The sequence below is a fragment of the Mirounga angustirostris genome, unplaced genomic scaffold (assembly GCF_029215605.1).
Source record: "Mirounga angustirostris isolate CCGP_5_RB_7025 unplaced genomic scaffold, mMirAng1.0.hap1 SCAF_10, whole genome shotgun sequence".
Lineage (NCBI taxonomy): Eukaryota > Metazoa > Chordata > Mammalia > Carnivora > Phocidae > Mirounga > Mirounga angustirostris.
The window spans coordinates 38,435,245-38,460,192 of record NW_026991718.1 but is presented as its reverse complement, the minus strand read 5'-3'; the positions used below and the strand labels follow the sequence as shown (position 1 = coordinate 38,460,192).

Genomic DNA, 24,948 nt, shown 5'->3' with positions numbered 1-24,948 from the left:
AAATTTAGATCATAACACAAAACACCAAAAATTAAAGGTAAACCAGGAAATGTATTGGCACTCAAATCTGTTCTTATGGTGACCTAACTGTGTCTATTAAAAGGAAAACAGGGGCAGCTGGCTGGCTCAGTCAGTGGAGCGTGCAACTTTGGATCTCAGGTTTGTGAGTTCGAGCCCCATGTTAGGTGTAGAGAGTTCTTAAAAATAAAATTTTTTAAAAAATTAAAAATACAAGGAAAACAGAGAGGAACATATAAACAAAATTAAAATAATTAATGTAATAGGTTTTCATTTTTTTCAGAAACAACATTAAAGTAACTTAAAAGTAAATCCTACTATAGCAAAATTTCAAAACTGCTTTGGTAAGGGCATCTGTTGGTACTGGTACTAAGGAACTTTAAAAATACTGTAAATGAATATATTCCAGAGCTTGCTCTAATAATCAACAGTGTTCCCACGATTATGGGAGTATAATCTCTACATTCGTTAATGATTTATAAAATCCTGCAACTTAAGGAAAACCCAAACATATTAAAAGTATCAAAACATCATCAACTAGAGGTAAGATAGGTCTATATTATGTGTTTGATGAACAGTAGAGAGATTTTTATTGTGGTAAACACACATAACATAAATTTTCCATCTTAACCATTTTTAAGTGCACAGCTCAGTGGTATTAAGTACATTCATATTATTGTGAACCATCACCACCATCGCTCTTCAGAACTCTTTATAACCTTCCAAACTGAAACTCAGGCAATGTGCCCAGGGTGGCGGGGATCTGTCTCTTGCTCCAACAGTGTGCGGACAGAATAGGCTCCAACCACCTTTCTAGTTGCAATCTTTGGAATCGTCTCTCAGCCATCCTCCACCTAGGGGACCAGCCAACATCATTATTTCGATCTTAGCTCTTTACTGCCATCAACCGTGAGTGCCTAGACTGGTCAGAATTATTCCACTGAGGGTCTGTGATTCATAAGAATTATTCCGCCGTCAACCTCCTGGTCAACATTCACCTGCAGGCCTCCCATACCTACCTCTCTCCTCAGCTTCTATTTCAACCACTATGATGTGGCTCAGCAGGGAGGGGGCCACTTCCTCCACAAGTGGGCACCAAGCATCTCTTGAAGATGCAGAACCAGTGCCCTCTTCAGGAGGTGCAGAAGCCACCCCAAGATGAGTGGGGCAAAGTCCTGGATACCACAGAAAACACCATGCCCCTGGAGAAAAACCCGAACCACGCCCTTTGGCATCTGCAAGCCCCAGCTTCTGCCCATGAAGACCTCCACTTCTGGGAGAACCACTTCCTAGATAAGGAGGTGACACTCGTCAAGAAGATGGCGACCACCTGACTCACCTCCGCAGGCTGGCCAGCCACCAGGCTGGGTGAGGATCTCTCATGTAAGACTAAGAGCCTGCAGAGCCTAGCAGCCTTTGAGGGGCCCTTCTTGCCCCCTCTGGTGTCTGGGGTTCTGCCTGAGCCTCTCCCTACAGGCACCTGGAGCCCTTGCCCAAGCCCTGGACCATCTGGAAACATTTTTCGTGGCAAAAACAAGACACCTGAAACTCACACCCATTAAACAATAACACGCCATTCCCTCCTCTCACCAGCCCCTGGTAACCATCATTCTATTTTCTGCCTTTATGAATGACTACTCTAGGTACCTTATATAAATAGAATCACAGACTATTTGTCTTTTTGTGACTAGCTTATTTCACTTAGCAGAACATCCTTAAGGTTCATCCATATTGTTGCATGTATCAGAATTTCTTTTCTTTCTAAAACTGAATAATACTCCATTGCGTGTATATACCAAATATCAAATTTTGTTTATCCATTCATCCATCAACAGACATTTGGGTTGCTTTGAACTCTCTGAGCTATTGTGAATAATGATGCTATGAACATAAGTGTACAAATATCTCTTGGAAGCCCTTTCAAATCTTTTGTGTACATACCTATATTACCATAGACTGGGTGCCTTAAACAACATAAATTTATTTCTGACTGTTCTAGAGGCTGGAAGGTCTAAGATCAAGGTGCCAACAACCAATCTGGTTCCTGCTGAGAGCCTGTTTCCTGGTATGCAGATGGATACCTTCTTGCTGTATCCTCACACGGCCAAGAGATACTAACATTCAGTACATAGCATTCTGCCTCCACCCAAATTTATGTCCTTCTAAATGCAAAATGTATTCATTCCATCCCAACCACCTCAAAAGTGTTAACTCGTTCCAGCATCAACTTGAACTTCTAAAGTCCGAAGTCTCATCTAAATATCATCTAAACCTTACACCTGAAACTAATGTAACATTGTGTCAACTATACTAGAAAAATAATCAATCAATAAACATCTAAATCAGGTATGGGCGAGACTCAAGGTATGATTGATCCTGAGGCAAAATTCCTCTCCAGCTATGAACACATGACTGGCGTAAGATAGACATTTTCATTCCAAAAGGGAGAAAAAGGAAAGAAGGAAGAGGTGACAGTCCCAAGCAATTCCAAAACCTAGCAAGGCAAACGCCACAAGATCTTAAGATTTAAGAATAATCCTCTTTGACTCAATGCTCTGACTTCCAGACCCACTGAGGTGGCAATATCACCCCCATGTTTTGGTGGGGCACCACCATGCTGTGGCTTTCTGTGGAGGCCCCACCCAACCTGAGGGTCTACCAGGCAGGGGGTCACACCCCCAGGGCCTGCCAGCAGTCCTTCTCTATGGCTTTGACTGGAGGCAGTCTGGATTACTAGAACCAAGACGGCAGCCCTGATGATCTCTGAATCAGCTTTTGGAACATTCTTTCCTTTCCTTGAAAATAGTGCAGGTTTAAAGGCTAATGGTTTGTTTATCGTCCTGTCCTGTAGAATCTAAGTCTGACAGCCTTCCTTCATTCCGACCTGTATCCATTTCCTTCAGTTCAAATTGGCAGTGATCTTGCTGGCGTCACTGAAGAAGTCCACGGTTAACACATGTTCTAATCTCCTTACCAAACAGTTGGTTATCCATACCCTTGTTGTCTTCTTCCAAACATGCTTTCTCATTTTCTGCAATATGTGCAGATTGAGGCTATGCCAAATCTTTAAGTTCTGGTTCCTTTTTGCTTAACAATTCCTTCTTTGAAATAATAAATGAATTCAGTAACATTGCAGGATATAGTACGCAGAAATTGGCTGCATTTCTATACATTAATAACAAAATAACAGAAAGAGAAAGTAAGAAAACAATTCCATTTACACTTGCACCAGAAAAAATAAATACCTAGGAATAAACTTAACCAAGGAGGTGAAAGACCTGTATTCTGAAAACTATAAAACACTGATGAAATCAATGAAGATGACACAAACAAATGAAAAGATATCCCATGCTCATGGATTGGAAGAATTAATATTGTTAAAATGTCTATACTACTCAAAGCAACCTACAGATTCATTGCAATCCTTATCAAAGTACCAAAAGCATTTTTCACAGAACTAGAACAAATAGTACTAAAACTTCTATGCAACCACAAAAGACCCTGAATAGCCAAAGCAACTTTGAGAAAGAACAAAGCTGGGAGTATTACAATCCCAGATTTCAAGATCTATTACAAAGCTATAGTAATCAAAAGACTATGGTACTGGCCACACACAAAAAAGACATACAGATCAACAGAACAGAATACAGAGCCCAGAAATAAACCCATACTTATATAGTCAATCTATGACAAAGGAGGCAAGAATATACAATGCAGAAAAGACAGGATTTTCAGTAAATGGTGCTGGAAAGTTGGACAGCTACTTGCAAAATATGAGACTACACCACTTATACCATACACAAAAATAAACTAAAAATGGATTAAAGACCTAAATGTTAAGACCTGAAACCATAAAACTCCTAGAAGAAAACACAGGCAGTAATGTCTTGGACATTGGCCTTAGCAAGATTTTTCTAGATAGGACTCCTCAGGCAAGGGAAACAAAAGCAAAAATAAATTAAGACTACACCAAAATGAAAGCTTCTGCAAAGTGAAGGAAACCATCAATAAAACAAAAAGGCAACCTACTGAATGGGAGAAGATATCTGCAAATAATATATCCAAATAGGGGTTAATATCCAAAATATATAAAGAACTTATATAACTCAATGCCAAAAAACTCCAAGCAAACACAAACAAAAAACCACCCCAAACAATGATTTAAAAATGGGCAAAGGATCTGAATAGATATTTCTCCAAATACATACAGATGGCCAACAGATCCATGAAAAGATGCTCAACATTACTAATCATCAGGGAAATGTAAATTAAAACCACAATGGGGTATCACCTTACACCTGTCAGAATGACTAGAATAAAAAAGACAAGAAATGACAATTGTTGGCAAAGATGTGGAGAAAAGGAAACTCTCATGTACTCTTGGTGGGAATGTAAATTGGTGAAAATGGAGAAAAATAGTATGGTCCCTCAAAAACTTAAAAATAGAAATACTATATGATTCAGTAATTCCACTACTATTTACCCAAAGAATACAGAAAGACTAATTCGAGGAGACATATGCACCCCTATGTTTATTGCAGCATTCTTTACCATAGCCAAGATTTGGAAGCAGCCCAAGTATCCATTGATACATGAATGGATAAAGATGGGGTATAGACACACAATGGAATATTACTCAGCCATAAAAAGGAATGAAATCTTGTCATTTGTGACAACGTGGATGAACCTAAAGGTTATTATGTTAAGTGAATTAAGTCAGAGAAAGACAAATACTGTATTATTTCACTTATATCTGGAATCTAAAAAGTAAAACAAATGAACAAACAAAAAGAAACAGACCCATAGAGAACAAACTTATGGTCTACGGCCATACCACCCTGAACGCGCCCGATCTCGTCTGATCTCGGAAGCTAAGCAGGGTTGGGCCTGGTTAGTACTTGGATGGGAGAACAAACTTATGGTTGTCAGAGGGGTGGGGGGAAGGTTGGAGGGTGGGCAAAAATGGGTGAAGGGGAGTGGTAGATACAGGCTTCCAGTTATGGAATGAATAAATCACTGGGATAAAAGGTACAGTGTAGGGTATTTTAATAGTGTTGTATGGTAACAGATGGTAGTTACACTCAAGGTGAGCATAGCATAATGCATAGAGAAGCTGAATCACTAAGTTGTAAACCTGAAACTAATGTAACATCATGTGTCAACTATACCTCAATAAAAGAAAGAAAAACAATACTTCAGTTCCTTTCTTTCTCCTTGCATTTTACTATAAACAGGAAGAACCAAGCCTCCCCTCCAATACTTTGCTTAGAAATCACTTGAGCTAAATATACAATTTCATTGCTTGCAAGTTCTAACTTCCACAAAACACTAGACCCCAAACACAGTTCAGCCAAATTCTTTGCCATTTTATAAACAAATGCCTTTTCTCCATTTCCAGTAACATATTCCCCATTTCCAGCTGAATGGCCTTTAACATCCGTATCTTTACCAATATTATGTACACAGTTATTTAAGTGTTCTCTAACAAGATGGAGGCTTTCTCTCCAGCTTTTTTTTTTTTCCTAAGCCCTCCCCGGAATTACCGTTGAAGTTCCATTCCTGGCAAAGTAGGCTTTTCTTAGCTTGCAACTCAACACTCTCCTAGCCTCTACCCGTTCTGGACCCAGTTCCAAAGCTGCTTCCACATTTTTACATGTTTGGTACAGCAGCACCCCACTTCGTGGTATGAATATCTTATTGGTCAGGCTGCTATAACAAATACCATAGATTTGGTAAATTAAACAACAGAACTCATTTCAAACCATTCTGGGGACTGGGAAGTCCGAGATGAATGTGCTGGCTAATTCAATTCCTGATGAGAGCCCTCTTTCTAGTTTGCAGATAGACACCTTCTTGCTGTATCCTCACATCATGGACAGAGATTATCTTTCTTGTGTCTCTTCTGAAAAGGGCACTAATCCCAACCATAAGGGCTCCACCTTCATGATCTAATTATTCCCAAACCCCCACCACCTCCATATTATCACACTGGGGATTAGGACTTCAACATATGAATTTTGGGAGCAAAACAAACATTCAGTCCATAGTAATACTCAAAAGTGTAATTGTGGAATCACATGGCAATTCTATTTTTAACTTTTTGAGGAACAGCCATACTGTTTTCCACAGCTGCTGTCCTCATTTTACATTCCCACCAACAGTGATCACTGGTTCCAGTTTCTCTATATCCTTGCCAACACTTATTTTGTTTTGTTTTGATTAATAGCAGCCATCCTAATGGGTGTGAGGTGTTCTCTCATTGTGGTTTTGATGTGCATTTCCCTAATGATTAGTAATTCTGAACATCTTTTCATGTGCTTACTGACCACTTATATATCTTCTTTGGAGAAATATTCTAAAAGGCTTGAAAGTCTATTTGAGCCCTTTGTCCATTTTTGAATAGGACGGTTTTTTCAGTTGAGTCCTAAGAATTTTATATATATATTCTGGATATTAATCCCTTATCAGATATATGATTTACAAATATTTTCTTCCATTTGGTGGGTTATCTTTTTATTCTATTTATTCTTTTTACTATGTTTTGCGATTCGTGAAGCTTTTTAATTTTCATGAAGTCCAATTTGTTCTATTTTTGTAACAACAAACAAAACCTGTGGCTTTGAGGTCATATCCAAGAAATCACTTCCAAATCCAATGTCATGATGCTTTTGCCCTATGTTTTCTTCTAGGAGTTTTACAGTTTTAGCTTTTACATTTAGGTCTTTGATCCGTTTTGACTTAATTTTTATATATAGTGTTAGGTAAGAGTCCAACCTCATTCTTTTGCTTGTGGATATCCAGTTCTCTCAGCACCATCTGTTGAAAAGACTCTTTTCCCCATCTTGGCACCCTTGTCAAAAATCATTTGGCCATATATGTAAGGGTTTATTTCTAGGCTCTCTACTCTATTTCATTGGTCTTTATGACTGTCTTCATGCAGGTAGTACACTGGTTTTATTTCTATAGCTTTATAGTAAGTTTTGAAATAAGAGAGTGTGAATCCTTTTTTTTTTTTTTTTCAAAACTGTTTTAGCTCTTCCTTGAGATTCTATACGAATTTTTAAATGGATTTTTCTATTTCTAAAAAAAAGTCATTGGGATTTTGATAGGGATTGCATTGAATATGCAGATCAGATTGGGTGCTATTGATATCTTAACAATATTAATTATTCCAATCCATAGACACAGAATGTATTTCCATTTATTTATACCTTTAATTTCTTTCAGTAATGTTTTTATAGTTTTCACTGTACAAGTCTTTCACCTCCTTGGCTAAGTAAATTCCTAAGGATTTCATTCTTTTTGTTGCTACTGTAAATAGGATTATCTTCATATTTCCTTTTCAGATTGTTCACTGTTAGTGTACAGAAATGCAACTGACTTTTGTGTGTTTTGTATCCTGCTAATTTGCTGAATTCATTTATTAGTTCTAACAGTTTTGTTAGAACTAATAGATTTGTTTGGAATCTTTAGGGTTTATACACATAAGATCATATTATCTACAAAGAGGTAATTTTACTTCTTCCTTTCCAATTTGGATGCCTTTTATTTTTTACTTAGTTGCTTTGGTTAGATCTTCCAGTACTCTGTTGGGGAGAAGTAGCCAAAGGCTACATTCCTGCATTGTTCCTGACCATAGAGAAAAACCTTTCTATCTTTCACCATTGAGTGTAATGTTTGCTGTGGATTTTTCACATACGGCTTTTATTACATTGAGGCAACTTCCTTCTATTCCTAGTTTGTTGAATGTTACCATAAAAGGGTGTCAAATTCTGTCTGCATCAATTGAGATGATCATGTTTCTTTTCCTTTATTTTGTTGATATACTATATTACATTGGTTGATTTACATATATTGAACTATCCTTGCATTCCAGGAATCCCACTTTGTCATGGAGTATAATCCTTTTGAATTGTCTGCATTTTTTTTAATTTATGCATCAGTATTCATAAGGGATATTGGTCTATGGTTCTCTATTCCATTTTTTTTTTTTTTAAGATTTTATTTATTTGACAGAGAGAGACACAGTGAGAGAGGGGACACAAGCAGGGGGAGTGGGAGAGGGAGAAGCAGGCTTCCCACAGAGCAGGGAGTCCGACGTGGGGCTTGATCCCAGGACTCTGGGATCATGACCTGAGCCAAAGGCAGACACTTAATGATTGAGCCACCCAGGCATCCTGGTTCTTTATTCCTGTAGTGTATCAAGGTAATGATGGCTTTATAAAACAACTAAGGAAGTGTTTTTTCCTCTATTTTTTGGAAAAGTTTGAGAAGAACTGGGGTTAGTTCTTTAAATATTTGGTAGAAATCACCAGTGAATACATAAGGTCAAGGACTTTTCTTTGTCAGGAAATATTCTATTACTGATCCAATCAAGTCTGTTCAGATTTGCTCTTTATTTCAGTCTTGGTAGGTTTTGTGATTCTAGGAATTTGCCCATTTCAAAATGTGTTATCCAATTCATTGGTACACAACTGTTCATAGTACCCTTATATATATTTTTTAATTTCGGTAGAATCATAGTAACGCTCCCACTTTCACTTCCGATTTTAGGGACTTGAGTCCTCTCTCTCTCTGTCCTCCCACTTTTAGTCAATCCAGCCAAAGACTGGTTAATTTTCAAAGAAAATTAATTTTCAAAGAACTCACTTTTGGTTTCTTGTTCTCTACTGTTTTTCTATTCTCTATTTTATTTACCTCTGCTCTAATCCTTATTATTTCATTCTGCTAGTTTAGGTAAGTTTCTTGTTCTTCTAAATCTGTGAGATATGAAGTTAGAGGTGGTTGATTTGAGATCTTTCTTCTTTTTTAATGTTAGCATTTTTATAGCTATAACTTCCCTCTGAGCACTGCTTTTGCTACATACCACAAGTTTTTGTTTTTGTTTTTTTAAGATTTTATTTATTTATTTGAGAGAGAGAGAATGAGAGAGAGGGCACATGAGAGGGGGGAGGGTCAGAGGGAGAAGCAGACTCCCTGCCAAGCAGGGAGCCCGATGCAGGACTTGATCCAGGGACTCCAGGATCATGACCTGAGCCGAAGGCAGTCACTTAACCAACTGAGCCACCCAGGCGCCCCATACCACAAGTTTTGATATATTGTGTTGTGGTTTTCACTCATCTCTAAATACTTTGTAGTTTCCCTTGTGAATTTTTTTGACAAATCTGTTGTTTTAAGAATGTGTTATTTTCCCAATATTTGTGAATTTTCCAGTGCTCCTTCTACTGATTTCTAGTCAACCCTTGTAGTCAGAGAAGATACTTTATATATTTTTTAAATTGATCGAGACTTGCTTTTTGAGTCAACATATGGTCCATTCTGAAGAATGTCCCATGATCACTTGAGAAAAATGTGTATTCTGTTGTTGGGTATTCTATAGTGGTCTATTAGATCTAGTTGATTTATTGTGTTGTTCAAGTACTCTTATTTCCTTATTTATCTTCTGCCTGGTTGTTATATTCACATTTTTAAAAAGACTTATTTATTTAGAGACTGTGCACATGAGCAGGGGGGAGGGGTAGAGGGAGAGGGAGAAAGAGAATCTCAAGCAGACTCCACACTGAGTGTGGAGACCCACTCGGGGCTTGATCTCACAACCCTGAATCATGACCTGAGCCAAAATCGAGGCTTAACCAACTGAGCCACTCAGGTGCCCCTGGCTTTATACTCACCTTTGAGAGTAGGTTATTAAAATCTCCAACTATGGGGCGCCTGGGTGGCTCAGATGGTTAAGCGTCTGCCTTCGGCTCAGGTCGTGATCTCAGGGTCCTGGGATCGAGTCCCGCATCGGGCTTCCTGCTCCTTGGGAGCCTGCTTCTCCCTCTGCCTCTCTCTCTCTGTCTCTCTGTCTCTCATGAATAAATAAATAAAATCTTAAAAAAAAAAAAATAAAAAATAAAAAAAAAATAAAATCTCCAACTATTATTGTAGAATTATTTCCCCCTTTAATTTTGTCAGTTTTTGCTTGACATATTTTGACAATCTTTTTAGGTGCATAGATGTGTATAATTAATTATTATATCCTCTTATTCTACTGAAACCATTAGTAATATAGCATGTCTTTTTGACTTGTAATCTTTTTGATTTAAAGTTTGTTTTATATTAGTATAGCAACTTCCACTCTCTTTTGGTTACCATTTCCACGGGACATCTTTTTCTGTCCTTTCACCCTCAACCAATTTCTACTTTTGGATCTAAAGTGAGTGACTTATAGATAGCATAGAGTAGGATCATTTTTAAAAATCAATTTTTCCAAGCTCTTTCAACTGAAGAGTTTAATCCATTTACATTTAATTACTGACAAAGAGGTGCCTACTTCTGCCATTTTGCCAATTTTTCTGTAAGCCTTACAGCTTTTTTGTCTTTTATTTCCTTCATTAATATCTTCTTTTCTGTTTACTTTTCTTCATAGTGAAACTTTTCAAATCCTATTTCATTGGCTTTTTTGTATAATCTATAGCTATTTTCTTTGTGGTTACCATAGGGATTACAGTTAATACACTAAAGTTATAACACTAATTTGAATTTATATGAGCTTAACTTGAATAGCATATAAAAACTTTATTTCTATATAGCTCTGTCCCTACCCCCATTCAGTTACTGATGTCACAAAAATACATCTTTCTGTAGTGTGAGTTCAAAAACATAGCCTAATGTATTTCTTCAAATGCCCAAGTCTCCTAAATCATGTAGAAAACAAAAAAAGGAGTTACAAACTGAAGTTACAAAAATACTAGCTTTTATAATTGCCCATGTATTTACCTTTAACAGAGATATTTATTTTTTCATATGGCTTCAAGTTACTATCATACTTTAATTTCAACCAGGACACCCTACAGGGGTGACACCCTGACTTCCTGCCAGGCTGGTCTAGTGGTAACAAACTCCCTCAGCTTTTGTTTATCTAGGAATGCCTTGATTTCTCCCTTGTTTTGCTGAATATAAGATTCTTGGTTGATAGTTCTTCTTTCAGCATTTGAATATATCAACCCACTGCCTTCTGGCCCTCAACACTTCTGGTGAGGAACCTGCTGAAAATCTTACTGAGGTTCCTTATATATGGTAAGTCCTTACTCACTGCTTTAAACATTATCTATCTAAAGTTTGACATTATAATGGGGCATTATAATGTGCATTGGCATGGGTCTCTTTAAGTGTACACTATTTGGAGTATGTGGAACTTCTTGGATGATTATATTCATGTCTTTCATAAAATTTGAGTTGTTTACAAAGTATCTGTTGAGTAAAATTGATCTCAAATGATCAAAATGATCTAAAAGTCACTAGTCTTTTAAATCATCTCCCTGCCCCTTTCTCTATTTTCCTTCTGGGACTCCCACAAAGTGTACGCTGGTCCACTTCACAATGTCCTACAGATCCATTAGGCTCAATTTACTTCAATTTTTTCCCCTTCTCTTCAGACTTGATAATTCCAACTATACTATTTTCAAGTTCACGGACTCTTCTGCCCGCTCAAATCTGCTTCCAAGTAACTCTAATGAATTTTTCGTCTCATTTATTGTACTCTTCAGCAGCAGAATTTCTTTTTGGTTTCTTTTCGTATTTTCTCTTTTTATTGATATTTCCACTTTATTCATGTTTAATTTTCTTGCCTTTGTCCACATTTTACTTTGGCTCTTTGTGCATCTTTAAAACAGTTGTTTACAAAGTATCTGTTGAGTAAAATAGTCATCTGGTCTTTCTCAGGGACATTTTCTGTTCATTTGTTTTCCTTTGGATGGGCCATATTTTCCTGTTTGTACATCTTGTGATTTTGTTGTTGTTGAAAATGAGACCTTTGAATCTTACAACTCTGAAGTCAGATTCTCCCACTTCACCAGGGTTTGCTATTTTTTTGTTTTTATTGCTGCAGGGTATCTCTGTGTTGAGGATCAATCTACATTGTAAACTTAAAGTCTTCTCAGGTCTTTGCAGAGCAGTAGCTTGCCCTGGGTGTGCACAGCGACCTTTTCTATTCCACCATATATGTGGTTGCTTTTGAATGTCTTTTGATATTAGGAATGTAAGATGGTACAGTGTGCTATGGAAAGCACTATGGTGTTTCCTCAAAAATTAAATATAGAATTACCATTTGACCCAGCAATTCCACTAGAGTATATGGTACAAAAAAAAAAAAAAAAAGATGACAGCAGGGATTCAAACAGATACTTGTACACTCATGTTAATAACAGAATTATTCACAATAACCCAAATGTAGAACAACCCAAATGTCCGTATAAAGATGAATAAACAATGAAGCATGCATACAATGAAGTACTGTTCAATCTTAAAAAGGAAGTTAACTCTGATTCATGCTATATAACATGGATGAATGTTGAAAACATTATGGTAAGTAAAATAAGCCAGGCACAACGGGACAAATATTCTTTTTTTTTTTTTTTTTTTTTTTTTTTTTTTTTGTGGACAAATATTCTTGATTCCACTTATATGAGGTACTCAGAATAGTGAAATTATACACAGAGACAGAAAATAGAATAGTGGTTACCAGGGGACTTGGGTGTTGGTTGCAGGGGTGGGGTGGTGGGGGCAGACAGAGAGTCATTATTTAATGGGTACAGAGTTTCAGTATGGGATGAAGGAAAAGTTTGGAGATGGACAGTGGTAATGGTTGCACAGCAATGTGAATGTACTTAATGTCACTGTATACTTAAAACTGGTTAGTTTTAGGTTATGTATACTTTACTATAATAAGAAATAAATCAATGTGGGGCACCTGGTTGGCTTAGTCAGTTAAGTGTCTGCCTTCAGCTCAGGTCATGATCCCAGGGTCCTGGGATCGAGCCCCACGTCGGGCTCCCTGCTTAGTGGTGAGCCTGCTTCTCCCTCTCCCCACTGCTTGTGCTCTCTCTCACTCACTCTCTTTCTCAAATAAATAATCAATCTTAAAAAAAAAAGAAGCAATCAATGAAACAGCAACTAGAGAAGTATGAGCCATTCATAAGTAAGTGTGTGTGTGTAAATAGAAGTACAGACAGACCTATCTGAAGGGATGATTACCAAAATATTTATGGTATTATCTTTGAGTGGTAGAATTTCAGGGTGATTTTAACTTTCTTATTTATACTTTCCTGCATCGATATGTATTTTATTACCTTTATACTCATGAGGGAGGGATGTAGAAATGAAGCTATTTTTATCTGAAGAGAGGGGCAATATAAATGATCAAAATTCATACTAATATTGCCCATCATGAGTGCTCTAAATGTGTTTCACATCTAACTGAAAGCTAAAAATGTGGAATATCTTGAGTCCTTCATGAGAAGATGAGAACTACCTGTAGTTATACTTTGGTTTATTGAAGTTACTATTTTCTCTTTAAACTTTTTATTTAAGTATAGCATACACACAGAAAAGTATACTGTAGAGCTAAATGAATTTTCACAAAGTAAACACACTCATGTAACCAGGAACCAGATCAAGAAACAAAGTATCACAAAGTATCTCTTTATGTCCACCTTAATTCACCATGCCCCAAAGGGTAACCAATATCCAGACTTAAAGATCATAGGTTAATTTTGCAGGTTCTAGTTTTTACACTGGTATTTCTTTAAAAAAATCTATTCACCTTGACTGCTAATATAAAACCAAATGAAAGACAATAAAAGTTTCTATGATAAATCTTCAAATGGAAGTAATATTTAAAGCAATCACATTACTGCAAAGTCAGACTTTGTCTAAAGCAACCCCCTCCCCCCCCTTTTTTTTTGGTATCACCATCAGTGTAGTAAATCCTACTTTATGCCAGGTACTGGCATAAACACTTTACATACATTTGCAAATTTAAATGTCATAACAATTCTATGAGATTCAAAGAATTTTAGTAGGGATGGATGGCTAATTGACAGCAAACACGGGGTTTAAATTTGGTAGTGTTGACTCCAAAACCCATGATCTTTTTCTGATACCATGTTAGAGTTAGTTAACTAATGAACTGCTACAAATGAAAAATAATAGGAAATATCATGAAAGAGATAGGGCTTAAAGATAATTTCATAAATAAGAATGTACAAAATGAGCAAATAATAAAGTAAAATAAAATCAGCAAAGCACAAAACAGGAATAAACAAGGCTTGTGAGACACTACCTGCATTTACAAGGTTTCTAAAGATGACACTGCAATTGTTTGTTCTACTATACATTTTATTTCTAACTGTTCCAAGCTTCACATTATTTTTACTTAAAACAGTAAATAATGTTTAAAGGAAACTTTAAAAAGAAAAAAAATAATATATTTACTTACATACCTAATATTTCCAGCATGCTTCATGCCTCTGGGTAGATCCCAGTTTGTATTGGTTATAATTTTCTTTCAGCTTACAACTTCCTTTACCATTTCTTGTACTGCAGATTTCCTGGCAGCAAATTCTCTTGGCTTTTGTTTAAAAATCTTTATTTCAGGGCGCCTGGGTGGCTCAGTCGTTAAGCATCTGCCTTCGGCTCAGGTCATGATCCCAGGGTCCTGGGATCGAGTCCCACATTGGGCTCCCTGCTCGGCAGGAAGCCTGCTTCTCCCTCTCCCACTCCCCCTGCTTGTGTTCCTGCTCTCGCTATCTCTCTGTCAAATAAATAAATAAAAATCTTAAAAAAAAAAAAAATCTTTATTTCACCTTCACCTTTGAATGCTATTTTCATTGGATATAGAATTCTAGGATAATGTTGAGTTCTTTTCTTTCATCATTTTAAAGATGTTTTGGTTTACACTGCTTCTGAAAGAAATTTTTCATCATCCTTACCGTTTTCTGTATTTAATGTGTCTTTTTTTCTCAGACTGTTTTCTCTCTTCTTAACTTTCAGTAATTTGAATATGATATGCCTTGGTATGCTTTTGTTTGTGTTATCCTCTTTGAAGCTCACTGAGTTCTTGGGTCCGTGGGTTTACAGTTTTCATCAGCTACTATTTCATGTGGTCTTTTCCAGACTCCTCTCCTTCCGAGAGACTCAAATGAATGAGATGACTTGATATTGTTCTGCAGGTCACTGATGCTGTATTCATATCCATTTTTTTCCCCTCTGTATTACAGTTTAGATAGTTTGTACTACTCAATTTCACTGACCTTATTTTTTATACTGTCTTATCTGCTTGTTAAACTCATTCAGTGAAGTGTTCATTTTATTTCATTTTATTTGGTTTATTTCATTTTATTTCTAAATTCTTTAAGTTTCATGTTATTCTTTTCTACATCTTCTATTTATCTCATTATGTTCACGTTTTCCTTTAACTTCTTCAACACATTGATAATAGCTGTTTAAATCCTGTCTGCTTATTCAATTATCTGTTTTTTTCTGGGTCTAATTTATATTGCCTAATTCTTCTCCTGATTTTGGGTCAGACTTTCTTGCTTCTTTCTAGTCACTTTTCACTGGATGTTGGACACTCTGAATGTTCCATTTTTGAGTGTCTGAATTTTTGGGTCTTCCTTTTTTTTTTTACTTGCAGTGTATTTTATTTTTTTATTAAGTTCAATTTAGCCAACATATAGTACATCATTTGTTTTTGATGTAGTGTTCAATGATTCATCAGTTGCATATAACACCCAGTGCTCATCAGATCACATGCCCTCCTTAATACCCATCACCCAGTTACCCCATCCCCCCACCACCCTCCCTTCTGCAACCCTCAGTTTGTTTCCCAGAGTCTCTCATGGTTTGTCTCCCTCCCTGATTTCTTCCCATTCAGGTTTCCCTCCTTTCCCTCCCTCCTATTGTTCTCTGCCCTATTCCTTATATTCCACATATTAGTGAAACCATATGATAACTGTCTTTCCATGCTTGACTTATTTCACTTAGCATAATAACCTCCAGCTCCATCCATGTCAATGCAAATGGTAGGTATCCATCCTTTCTGATGGCTGAGTAATATTCCATTGTATATATGAACCACATCTTCTTTATCCATTCATCTGTTGAAGAACATCTTGGCTCCTTCCACAGTTTGGTTATTGTGGACACTGCTGTTATGAACATTGGGACGCACATGCCCCTTCTTTTCACTATGTATCTTTGGGATAAATACCCAGTAGTGCAATTGCTGGGTCATAGGGTAGCTCTATTTTCAACTTTTTGAGGAACCTCCATACTGTTTTCCAGAGTGGCTGTACCAGCTTGCATTCCCAACAACAGTGTAAGAGGGCTCCCTTTTCTCCACATCCTTGCCAACATTTGTTGTTCCCTGTCTTATTAATTTTGGCCATTATAACTGGTTTAAGGTGGTATCTCATTGTGGTTTTGATTTGCACTTCCCTGATGGCAAGTGATGTGGAGCATTTTTTCATGTGTCTGTTAGCTATTTGTATATCTTCTTTGAAGAAGTGTCTGTTCATGTCTTCTCCCCATTTCTTGACTGGAGTATTTGTTTTTTGGGTGTTGAGTTTGAGAAGTTCTTTATAGATCTTAGATATTAGTCCTTTATCTGTTATGTCATTTGCAACTACCTTCTCCCATTCCGTAGACTGTCTTTTAGTTTTGTTGACTGTTTCCTTTGCTGTGCAGATTTTTACTTTGATGAAGTCCCAAGAGTTCATTTTTGGTTTCCCTTGCCTTTAGAGACATGTCTTGCAAGAAGTTCCTGTGGCCAAGGTCGAAGAGGTTACCGCCTGTGTTTTCCTCTAGGATTTTGATGGATTCCTATCTCACATTTAGGTCTTTATCCATTTTGAGTCTATCTTTGTGTATGGTGTAAGAGAATGGTCCAGTTTCATTCTTCTGCATGTGGCTGTCCAATTTTCCCAGCACCATTTATTGAAGAAACTGTCTTTTTTCCATTGGATATTCTTTCCTGCTTTGTCGAAGATTAGTTGACCATAGAGTTGAGGGTCCATTTCTGGGCTGCTCTGTTCCATTGATCTATGTGTCTGTTTTGTGCCAGTACCATGCTGTCTTGATGATCACAGCTTTGTAATATAGCTTGAAGTCAGGCATTGTGATGCCTCCAGCTTTGGTTTTCTTTTTCAACATTCCCCTGGTGATTCAGGGTCTTTTCTTGGGTCTTCCTTTTTTAAAGAGGGTCAGCTTTATTCTGACAGGCAGTTAAGCTGTGTGCAGATCAGTGTTCAAGAACTATTTTTAAGCTTTGTTGGTGAGGGTTTAGGCAGCCTAGGCCTACCTTAGCCTTAATAGTAAAGGCATGATCTTTCTGGGTTCTCTAATGTCCAAAATGTTCAACAATGTCTCTTTCCTGTGTCTGATCAGAACTCTACCATCTCTCAATTCTTTGTTAGCTCTAAGAATTGTTCAGTTTATAGTGTCCTGGTATTTGTTCTGTCCCCAGTAATCATTCTTTGCCTAACCTCTTGAAATCTCATTCTAAGTTTGCACAGCTTAGTATTCAGCTAAGAGTCAATGGTACACTACGTAGACATTTAGAGCTCTTTCTCTGGGTACTGCCCTTCTCTCTGTTGTTATGCCCCACAAATTCCAGTGACTATAGCCTTCCTGAACCCTGATCTCTGTCTCCTCAACACCATGCTCTGCTTGGAACCTCCTTCCATGTGCTATGATCCAGAAAGTTTCTCCAGGCTGAAAATCAGGACCATATTAAGACTCTGTTTCCCTCTTCCTGGTGATCAAAATCCTTCACTGTCAGTTGTCCAAGGTTTGAAAGCCAATGTTTCACAGATTTTGTCCAGTTTTTTATTTATGATGGGAGTGCAAGTACAAGTTCAAAAACATTATTCCATCATGGCTGGGAATAGAATTGCCCTCTCCAATTCCTTTCTTAAGGTAGTGATGCTGAAAAATCCTTATGGTATTAATTTTTCTCTAATCATTAAAGTGTTAAAAATCATAAAAGTTTTAAACATTACTATCTCTGTGCAAGTCATCTTAATTTTAAATTGTACTTCCTAATAATCAACTCTATTTAGAAATGTATTTTCTTCAATTTATAGCCATGCTAAGATAAACAGAGTCGTGAAAATGGAATTGCATTCCTTATGTACACTTAGTTTAATCTGAATTTCATAAAACATTTCTTCTAAGTAGGAAGAGGTTTCTTTAGTTCTTTTTTTTTACAATGGCTTACAACACAACTGATTCTTTTACAATTCTGATGGTCAGAAGTCTAAAATCAAGGTGTTGCAAGGGCTGTTTTTAGAGTCTTCAGGAAGGAATCAATTTGTTGCCTTCTCTAGCTTCTAGAGGACAACTGCATTCCTTGGCTCATGGCCTCTTCCTCCATCTTCAAAGGACATTTCCCTAACATCTGGTTCCATGGTCACATCTCCTTTTCTCTCACTTTTTCTCAACATATTATTTCCTTCTTGTAAAGACCCTTGTGATTACATTGGGCCCACCCAGACAACCTAGCATAGTCTCTCCACCTGAAGATCCCTAATTTAATCACATCTGCAAAGTCCCTTTTGCCACATAAGGTAACATATTCACAGATTCTTGAGATTAGAATGGGGACATCTTTGGAAGGCCACTATTCTGCCTATCACAGTATGTGAGCACCTGCTTTGTTTCCAACACTAACCTGATCTCTAGGAAACCAGAGATAAAAAAACATGGCCCCTCCCCCTTGCAGAGCTGAATTGCAAGCCAGAGGAAAGATTTAGTTCTTATAAAATGTAAAGGTTTTTCTTAAAATGATTAAAAAGCAAAATAATTAGGACAACTATAAATAATTAATGTAAGAACAAACTATGTCTTACAATGGGTAGATGCAGTTTATTTTTATGAACTAATATAAAATTATCAAGAGGGTAAGGAATAGGAGACATAAAATTATAATTTACCTCTTATTTGCCTGTCAACAACTCTCATTTCCTTTCTTATCTTCAATGACCATTCATTGACCTGGGAAAAATTTTAGAAAATAATTATAAGAAAAGCCAACACTCCTAATGCACCAAATGTTAAAGTATTTTGTATTAATTCTACATTTATTCCAGATAAAAAATAAATAAATCCATTTTCAAACAAAAGCTTTAAGGCCAAATTCTTTTTTTTTTTTTTCTTCATCTTTTTATTCACAGTACAGCAGTCCCAATCTATTTTAAGATTCTTATCTGAAGGCAGGCCGTAAGAAGTACTTTATACAAGACCTCAGAGAGAGTTCAGGACCCTGCAGGTACGTAAACATTTTTCCAGAGGTGCATGGGCATAGTAGAAAATTATGGTTAAAAGCCAAAAATCAGGGCGCTTGGGTGGCTCAGTCATTAAGCGTCTGCCTCCGGCTCAGGTCATGATCCCAGGGTCCTGAGATCGAGCCCTGCATCGGGCTCCCTGTTCTGTGGGAAGCCTGCTTCTCCCCCTCCCACTCCCTCTGCTTGTGTTCCCTCTCTCCCTGTGTCTCTGTCAAATAAACAAATAAAATCTTTAAAAAAGTAAATAAATAAAAGTTGAAAATCTTGGGGCGCCTGGGTGGCTCAGATGGTTAAGCGTCTGCCTTCGGCTTGGTCATGATCTCAGGGTTCTAGAATGAAGCCCTGCGTCAGGCTCCCTGCTCAGCGGAAAGCCTGCTTCTCCTTCTCCCTCTACTGCTCCCCCTGCTTGTACTCTCTCACTCTCTCTGTCGAATAAATAAAATCTTTAAAAAAAAAAAAAAAAAGTTGAAAATCTTTTGAAACCTATTTCAAAACCTATTCTGCCTGTGTCAAGAGTTCACCTTTTCCTTCCCCTTTTTACACAATAATGCTTTTTCATTTTACAAGGGACAGAAATTCTTCTGACCTATGTCTATTACCATGATATATTTCCCTCAGAGGCAAAAACCCCTAAAGCACTAAACATAGGGCCAAATGGAAATACCAGTGTAGGTGTTGAGAAAGCACTGAACTACTCTAATGACTATCAAATTCGTATGCAACTAAAGTGTTTTCTAATTCTTCAGTTTCAAAAGAAATTGAAGGAAAATCTGAGTTGTCAGCTGATAATCATTAAAACTAAATTTACATTAACTATATGCTCTTTGCCATATGACACAGAATTACAAAGAACTGAGTGACAATGACATAATAAAACTTCCATTACCTTCTATTTATTTATGTTAATGTTTCTCAGCACTGGAGTCTAATAAAACATAAAACAGGGCTTTCTTCCAGTTGTAGCACCTTGTGATGAGGATCTCTTGTGTGTGCCCATAGCCATGCAGTCCACAGACTCTGCAGTTGGTGCAGGTCTTTGGAGGCAGGAAGATGGTCACAGCTGTGGCACACTGCAAATGGGGCAACAGCCTCATGAGGTGAATGGGTGATCCCTGGAGATGATCCAACTATGCATGCTGCAATACAAGCTACTGAAACCTGTTCTGCTTCTGGGCAAGGAGTGATTAGCTGGCACGGAACCCTCAGTCTGTATGAAGGGTGGTGATCATAAGGCACAGATTCACACATTCAGTCTACCTCCAAGCCATGGTGGCCTGTTACCAGAAATAGGTGGTTAGGCTTCCAAGAAGATTAAAGACATCTTCATCTGGTATGACTAGACGATGCTGGTAGCTGACTCCCATCACTGCAAATCCCAAAAGTTTGCCTGTGATCACTACCAGAAATCCAACCAATAAGCCCATCCTGAGGATCAGGATTCACCTTTATAAGAAACAATGATGGCGGGATTTAAAATTAAAAATAATAAAACAGGAATAGAATTGATGCTGAACCTTGTAGAATTCATCCATGGGCACATGAACTAAATAGCATTAAAAAATCTATACAATTGGGACACCTGGGTAGCTCAGTAGGTTAAGCATCTGCCTTTGGCTCAGGTCACGATCCCAGGGTCCTAGGATCGAGTCCCACATCGGGCTCCATGCTCAGTGAGGAGTCTGCTTCTTCCTCTGCTTGACACTCACCCCACTTGTGCATGTGCACGCACTCTCTCTCTCTGACAGATAAATAAAATCTTAAAAAAAACCTATATAATTAAGAGAAAGTATACTTCCAATAAATTTCACTTCTTAATGATTTCATTAAAATCCTTATTTAACAAAACCTATAAAAAACTTATTTTGCAACAGCTGTAATAACTCCAACCAGAAGAAATATTAAGGTACTTAAAATCGTATGGATATATAATTTTAAAAATTTTAACATTAGATTTATATATTTTTAATGTAAAATTCACATAACATAAAAATAGCCATTTTGAAATATACAATTCAATGGCATTTAATGCCTTTACAATGCTGTGCAATCGTCAACTCTCTTTAGTCTCAAAATCTTACTAACATGTCAGAAGAACACACTATACTCTTTAAATAATCTCTCCTGATTTCCCCTCCCCATTCCTTGGCAACCACTAATTTATCTCTTTTGATCTGCTTATTTTTACTATTTCATATAAAAGGGATCATACAATATGTGGTCTTTTGTGTTTATTTAGTATAGTGTTTTGGGGGTTCATCCATGTTGTAGCATATATCAATATGTCAGTCCTTTTCGTGGCTGAATAATATTTGTTGTATGTATACAACACAACTTGTTCATTCATACATCCTTTGATGGACTTCTGGGTTGTTTCCATCTTTCAATTACTGTGAATAGTGCTGCTATAAACATTTGTATACAAGAATTTATTTGAATTCCTATTTTTAATTCTTTGGAATATGTATCTAGTGGGAGTAGAACTGCTGGGTCATATGACGATTCTGTTTATCTTTTCAAGGAACTCCAGAACTATTTTACAAAGAAGTCTCACCATTTTACATTCCCTCCAGGAATGTTCAAGGGTTCTTATTTCTCCACATCTTTGCCAATACTTGTTATCCTCCAATTTTTTAATAATTGTTAATCTGTTGGACCAACTGAAGCAGTATTTCATTAGGGTTTTGATTTGCATTTCCTTAAAGACCAATAAAGTTAAATATCTTTTCATGTGCTTTTTGGCCACTGGAAAATAATTTTTGGAGAAATGTCTATTCATGTCTATTTTTAATTGTCTTTTTGTTGCTGGCTGTATGAGTTCTTTATACATTCTGATAGCAGAACCTTATTAGATATATCATTTACAAATAAATCCTCTGATTCTATAAGTTATCTTTTCACTTTCTTGATCACGTTCTTGATGCACAAAAGCTTTAATTTTGATAATTTTCCATTTGCCTATTTTTTCTTTTGGTGCTTGTGCTTCTGGTGTCATAGTTAAGAATCCATTGCCAGATAGGAGGTCATGAAGATTTACCCCTATGTTTTTATCCGAGAGTTTTATGGTTTAATAAGAGTTTTAATTTCTATACATGGAATGATGTAGGGGTCCAGCTTCACTCCTCTACATGTGAATACCCAATTGTCCCAGCACTATTTGTTGAAAAGACTATCCTTCCACTATTAAATGATCTTAGCACCCTTGCAGAAAATCAACTGGCCATACATATATGGGTTTACTTCTGAACACAATTCTATTCCACTGGTCTATATATCCTTACGCCAATACCACACTGTTAACATTACCATAGCTTCACAGTAACTTTTGAAATCAGGAACTGTGAGTCCTCCAAATTTGTTTTTCTTTTTCAGGATTGTTTTGGCTATTCAGGGCCAGTTGTATTCCATATGAATTTGAAGGTCAACTACTTCTTTTGGAATTTTGATAGGCATTGTACCGAATCTGCAGACTGCTTTGGGTGGTACTGCCATCATTAACAGCATTAAGTTTCACAATCCACGAATTTGAAATTTCTTCCAGCAGTATTTTGTAATTTTCAGTGTACAAGTGATTTGCTTCCTTGGTTAAATTCTTTCCTCGTATTTTGTTCTTTTAGATACTTTTGTAAATGATTTTCTTAATTTCCCTTTTAGATTTTTCATTGCAGGTATAAAAAACACAACTAATTATTTTATGCTTGTCTTAAAACCTGTCAATTTGCTGAATTCACTTAGAAGTATTTTGTACATGAGGATTCTTTGTGGAGTTTTCTATATATGGAATCATGCCATCTGCAAAGAGATAGTTTTACTTTTTCCTTTTCAATGTGGGTATCTTTTATTTCTTTTTCTTGCCCAAGAGCTCTGGCTAGAACTTCTAGTACAATGTTGAATAGCAGTGGCAAAAGCAGGTATCTTTGTCTTGTTCCTGATCTTAGAAAAAAAGCCTTAGTCTTTCACAATTTATTATAAAACTAGCTGTAGTTTTTCATAAATGCCCTTTATCATGTTAAGAAAGTTCCCTTCTATCCCTAGTTTGCTGAGTGTTCTAATCACAAAAGGTATGTACATATTTTGTTCCAAGTATAATAGGATGATTATTAAATTATTTAAAGCATAAAAGTGCTACATTAGGAGAAAGCCATATGGTGAAAATAGAATGGAAGTAAATGGCATTTCTCCTTTCAAGAAGAAAGAGAATAATTAAAAATGTCGGACTATAAATAAGAATGTGTGCATGTATGTTTTAAATGAATACTGATGGGGATCAAATTGCTGTGATACTTTTAAAAGAGTGATGTAACCATTTTACAATATTTACATTATGTCAAAAATTACATCCTGTGCAACTGTACTTAAAATTATGATAAAAAATATTAAATGTTGATTTATAACTGTTCAAAAGGGTACACGAGTAGTCAAAATTATTTCAGGAGATATATGAAAAAATTTGAAGACACTGTTATAATCTAATCAGAACTTTCAGAACCAGCAGGAAAGGAAATTCAAGACTCATACAATTCAAATATTTACTGAGCATCTGCTCAATGTGCTAGTGATGCAGCAGGAAACAAAGACTCCACCTTATGAACTTACATTCTAATGAAACAAAGTAAGTAAATAAACAAGTTACTCTGTCACAAAATGAGTGCTAGGGAGAAAATGAAGCAAGGAAAATAGGATGAGGGCAGGTGGGGGGGGAGGTTTGCTATTTCATACAGGGTTGTGGAAGAAAGCTCAACTGCTAAGGTGACTTTTGAGCAGACTTCAAAAAGTCTGCAAGGTGGGGCACCTGGGTGGCTCAGTCGTTAAGCGTCTGCTTTCGGCTCAGGTCATGATCCCAGGGTCCTGGGATCAAGCCCCACATCGGGCTTCCTGCTTGGCAGGAAGCCTGCTTCTCCCTCTCCCACTCCTCCTGCTTGTGTTCCCTCTCTCATTGTGTCTCTGTCAAATAAATAAATAAAATCTTCAAAAAACAAAATAGACAAAAAGTCTGCAAGGGAACCATGTGACTATCCACTACGGTGGGTGGTGGCAGGGAAGAGGGGACTGTAACATTTTAATCAGAGTGAAAACAAACACCACTAAGGGACCTAAACAAAAGAGTGTCCTTCCCTATATACAGACCAAAGGGGTGCACAAATGGGGTACAAAAATGAATTTGGTTAAATAATTTCTGTTTGAACTAGCAACATTGATGGGTAAAGCTATTTGATTCAGGTTTACAGAAAAAATACTGGGACACCTGGGTGACTCAGTCAGTTAAGCATCTGACTCTTGATTTCAGCTCAGGTCATGATCTCAGGGTTGTAAGACTGAGCCCTGTGTCCAGCTCCACACTGAGCATGGAACCTGTTTAATATTCTCTCTCACCCTCTCCCGCTCCCCCTCCCCCAATGTGCACTCTCTCTAAAAGAAAGCAAAAAAAGAAAAAATATTTATCATCTTTTATATCATACCAGTGAGTCTTATAAGGCAACAAGTTACTCCTAATCCTGTTTATAATAAAGCTAAAAATAAATTTTAGATTTTTATTCTCATGAGTCAAAATACTGATTAGCTCCTATTATTTTTAATGCTTTCAACTGCTAATCCCTGAGGATAGCCAATCAGCTGGAAGCAATGCACCCATGAGGAGTACAAACCTGTAGCAGTCACTAGAATTCCAAGAACCACATGTAAGATAAGTTTCACAATTCAAATTCAAACCTTAAAGCGAGGCAGAATGAAACAGTGCAGTGATTTTTAAACTTGTTTTTAGTGACAGAATCTTTCAAATAAATCTAACATGGAACTCCACAAATACAAGGAGTATTATGCCAACACA

The 24,948-nt window shown here is 36.9% G+C and overlaps 1 protein-coding gene and 1 pseudogene across 3 annotated transcripts in view; one reads left to right on the top strand and one right to left on the bottom strand.

Annotated features, from left to right (window-relative positions):
- The window catches only part of LOC123851086 (E3 ubiquitin-protein ligase RNF103), a 104,159-nt gene that overhangs the window by 19,136 nt on the left and 60,075 nt on the right, over window positions 1-24,948 (bottom strand). For 2 of the 3 annotated variants that reach the window (XM_045884595.3, XM_045884592.3), the window contains one exon: window positions 18,774-18,834. The exons of the other annotated variant lie outside the window; for it this stretch is intronic. In XM_045884595.3, coding sequence (XP_045740551.1) covers window positions 18,774-18,834 — 61 coding nt within the window. The remainder of the gene's footprint in view (window positions 1-18,773; window positions 18,835-24,948) is intronic. 3 annotated transcript variants of the gene reach the window in all.
- On the top strand, window positions 19,824-20,477 carry LOC123850674 (small ribosomal subunit protein uS9-like; annotated as a pseudogene).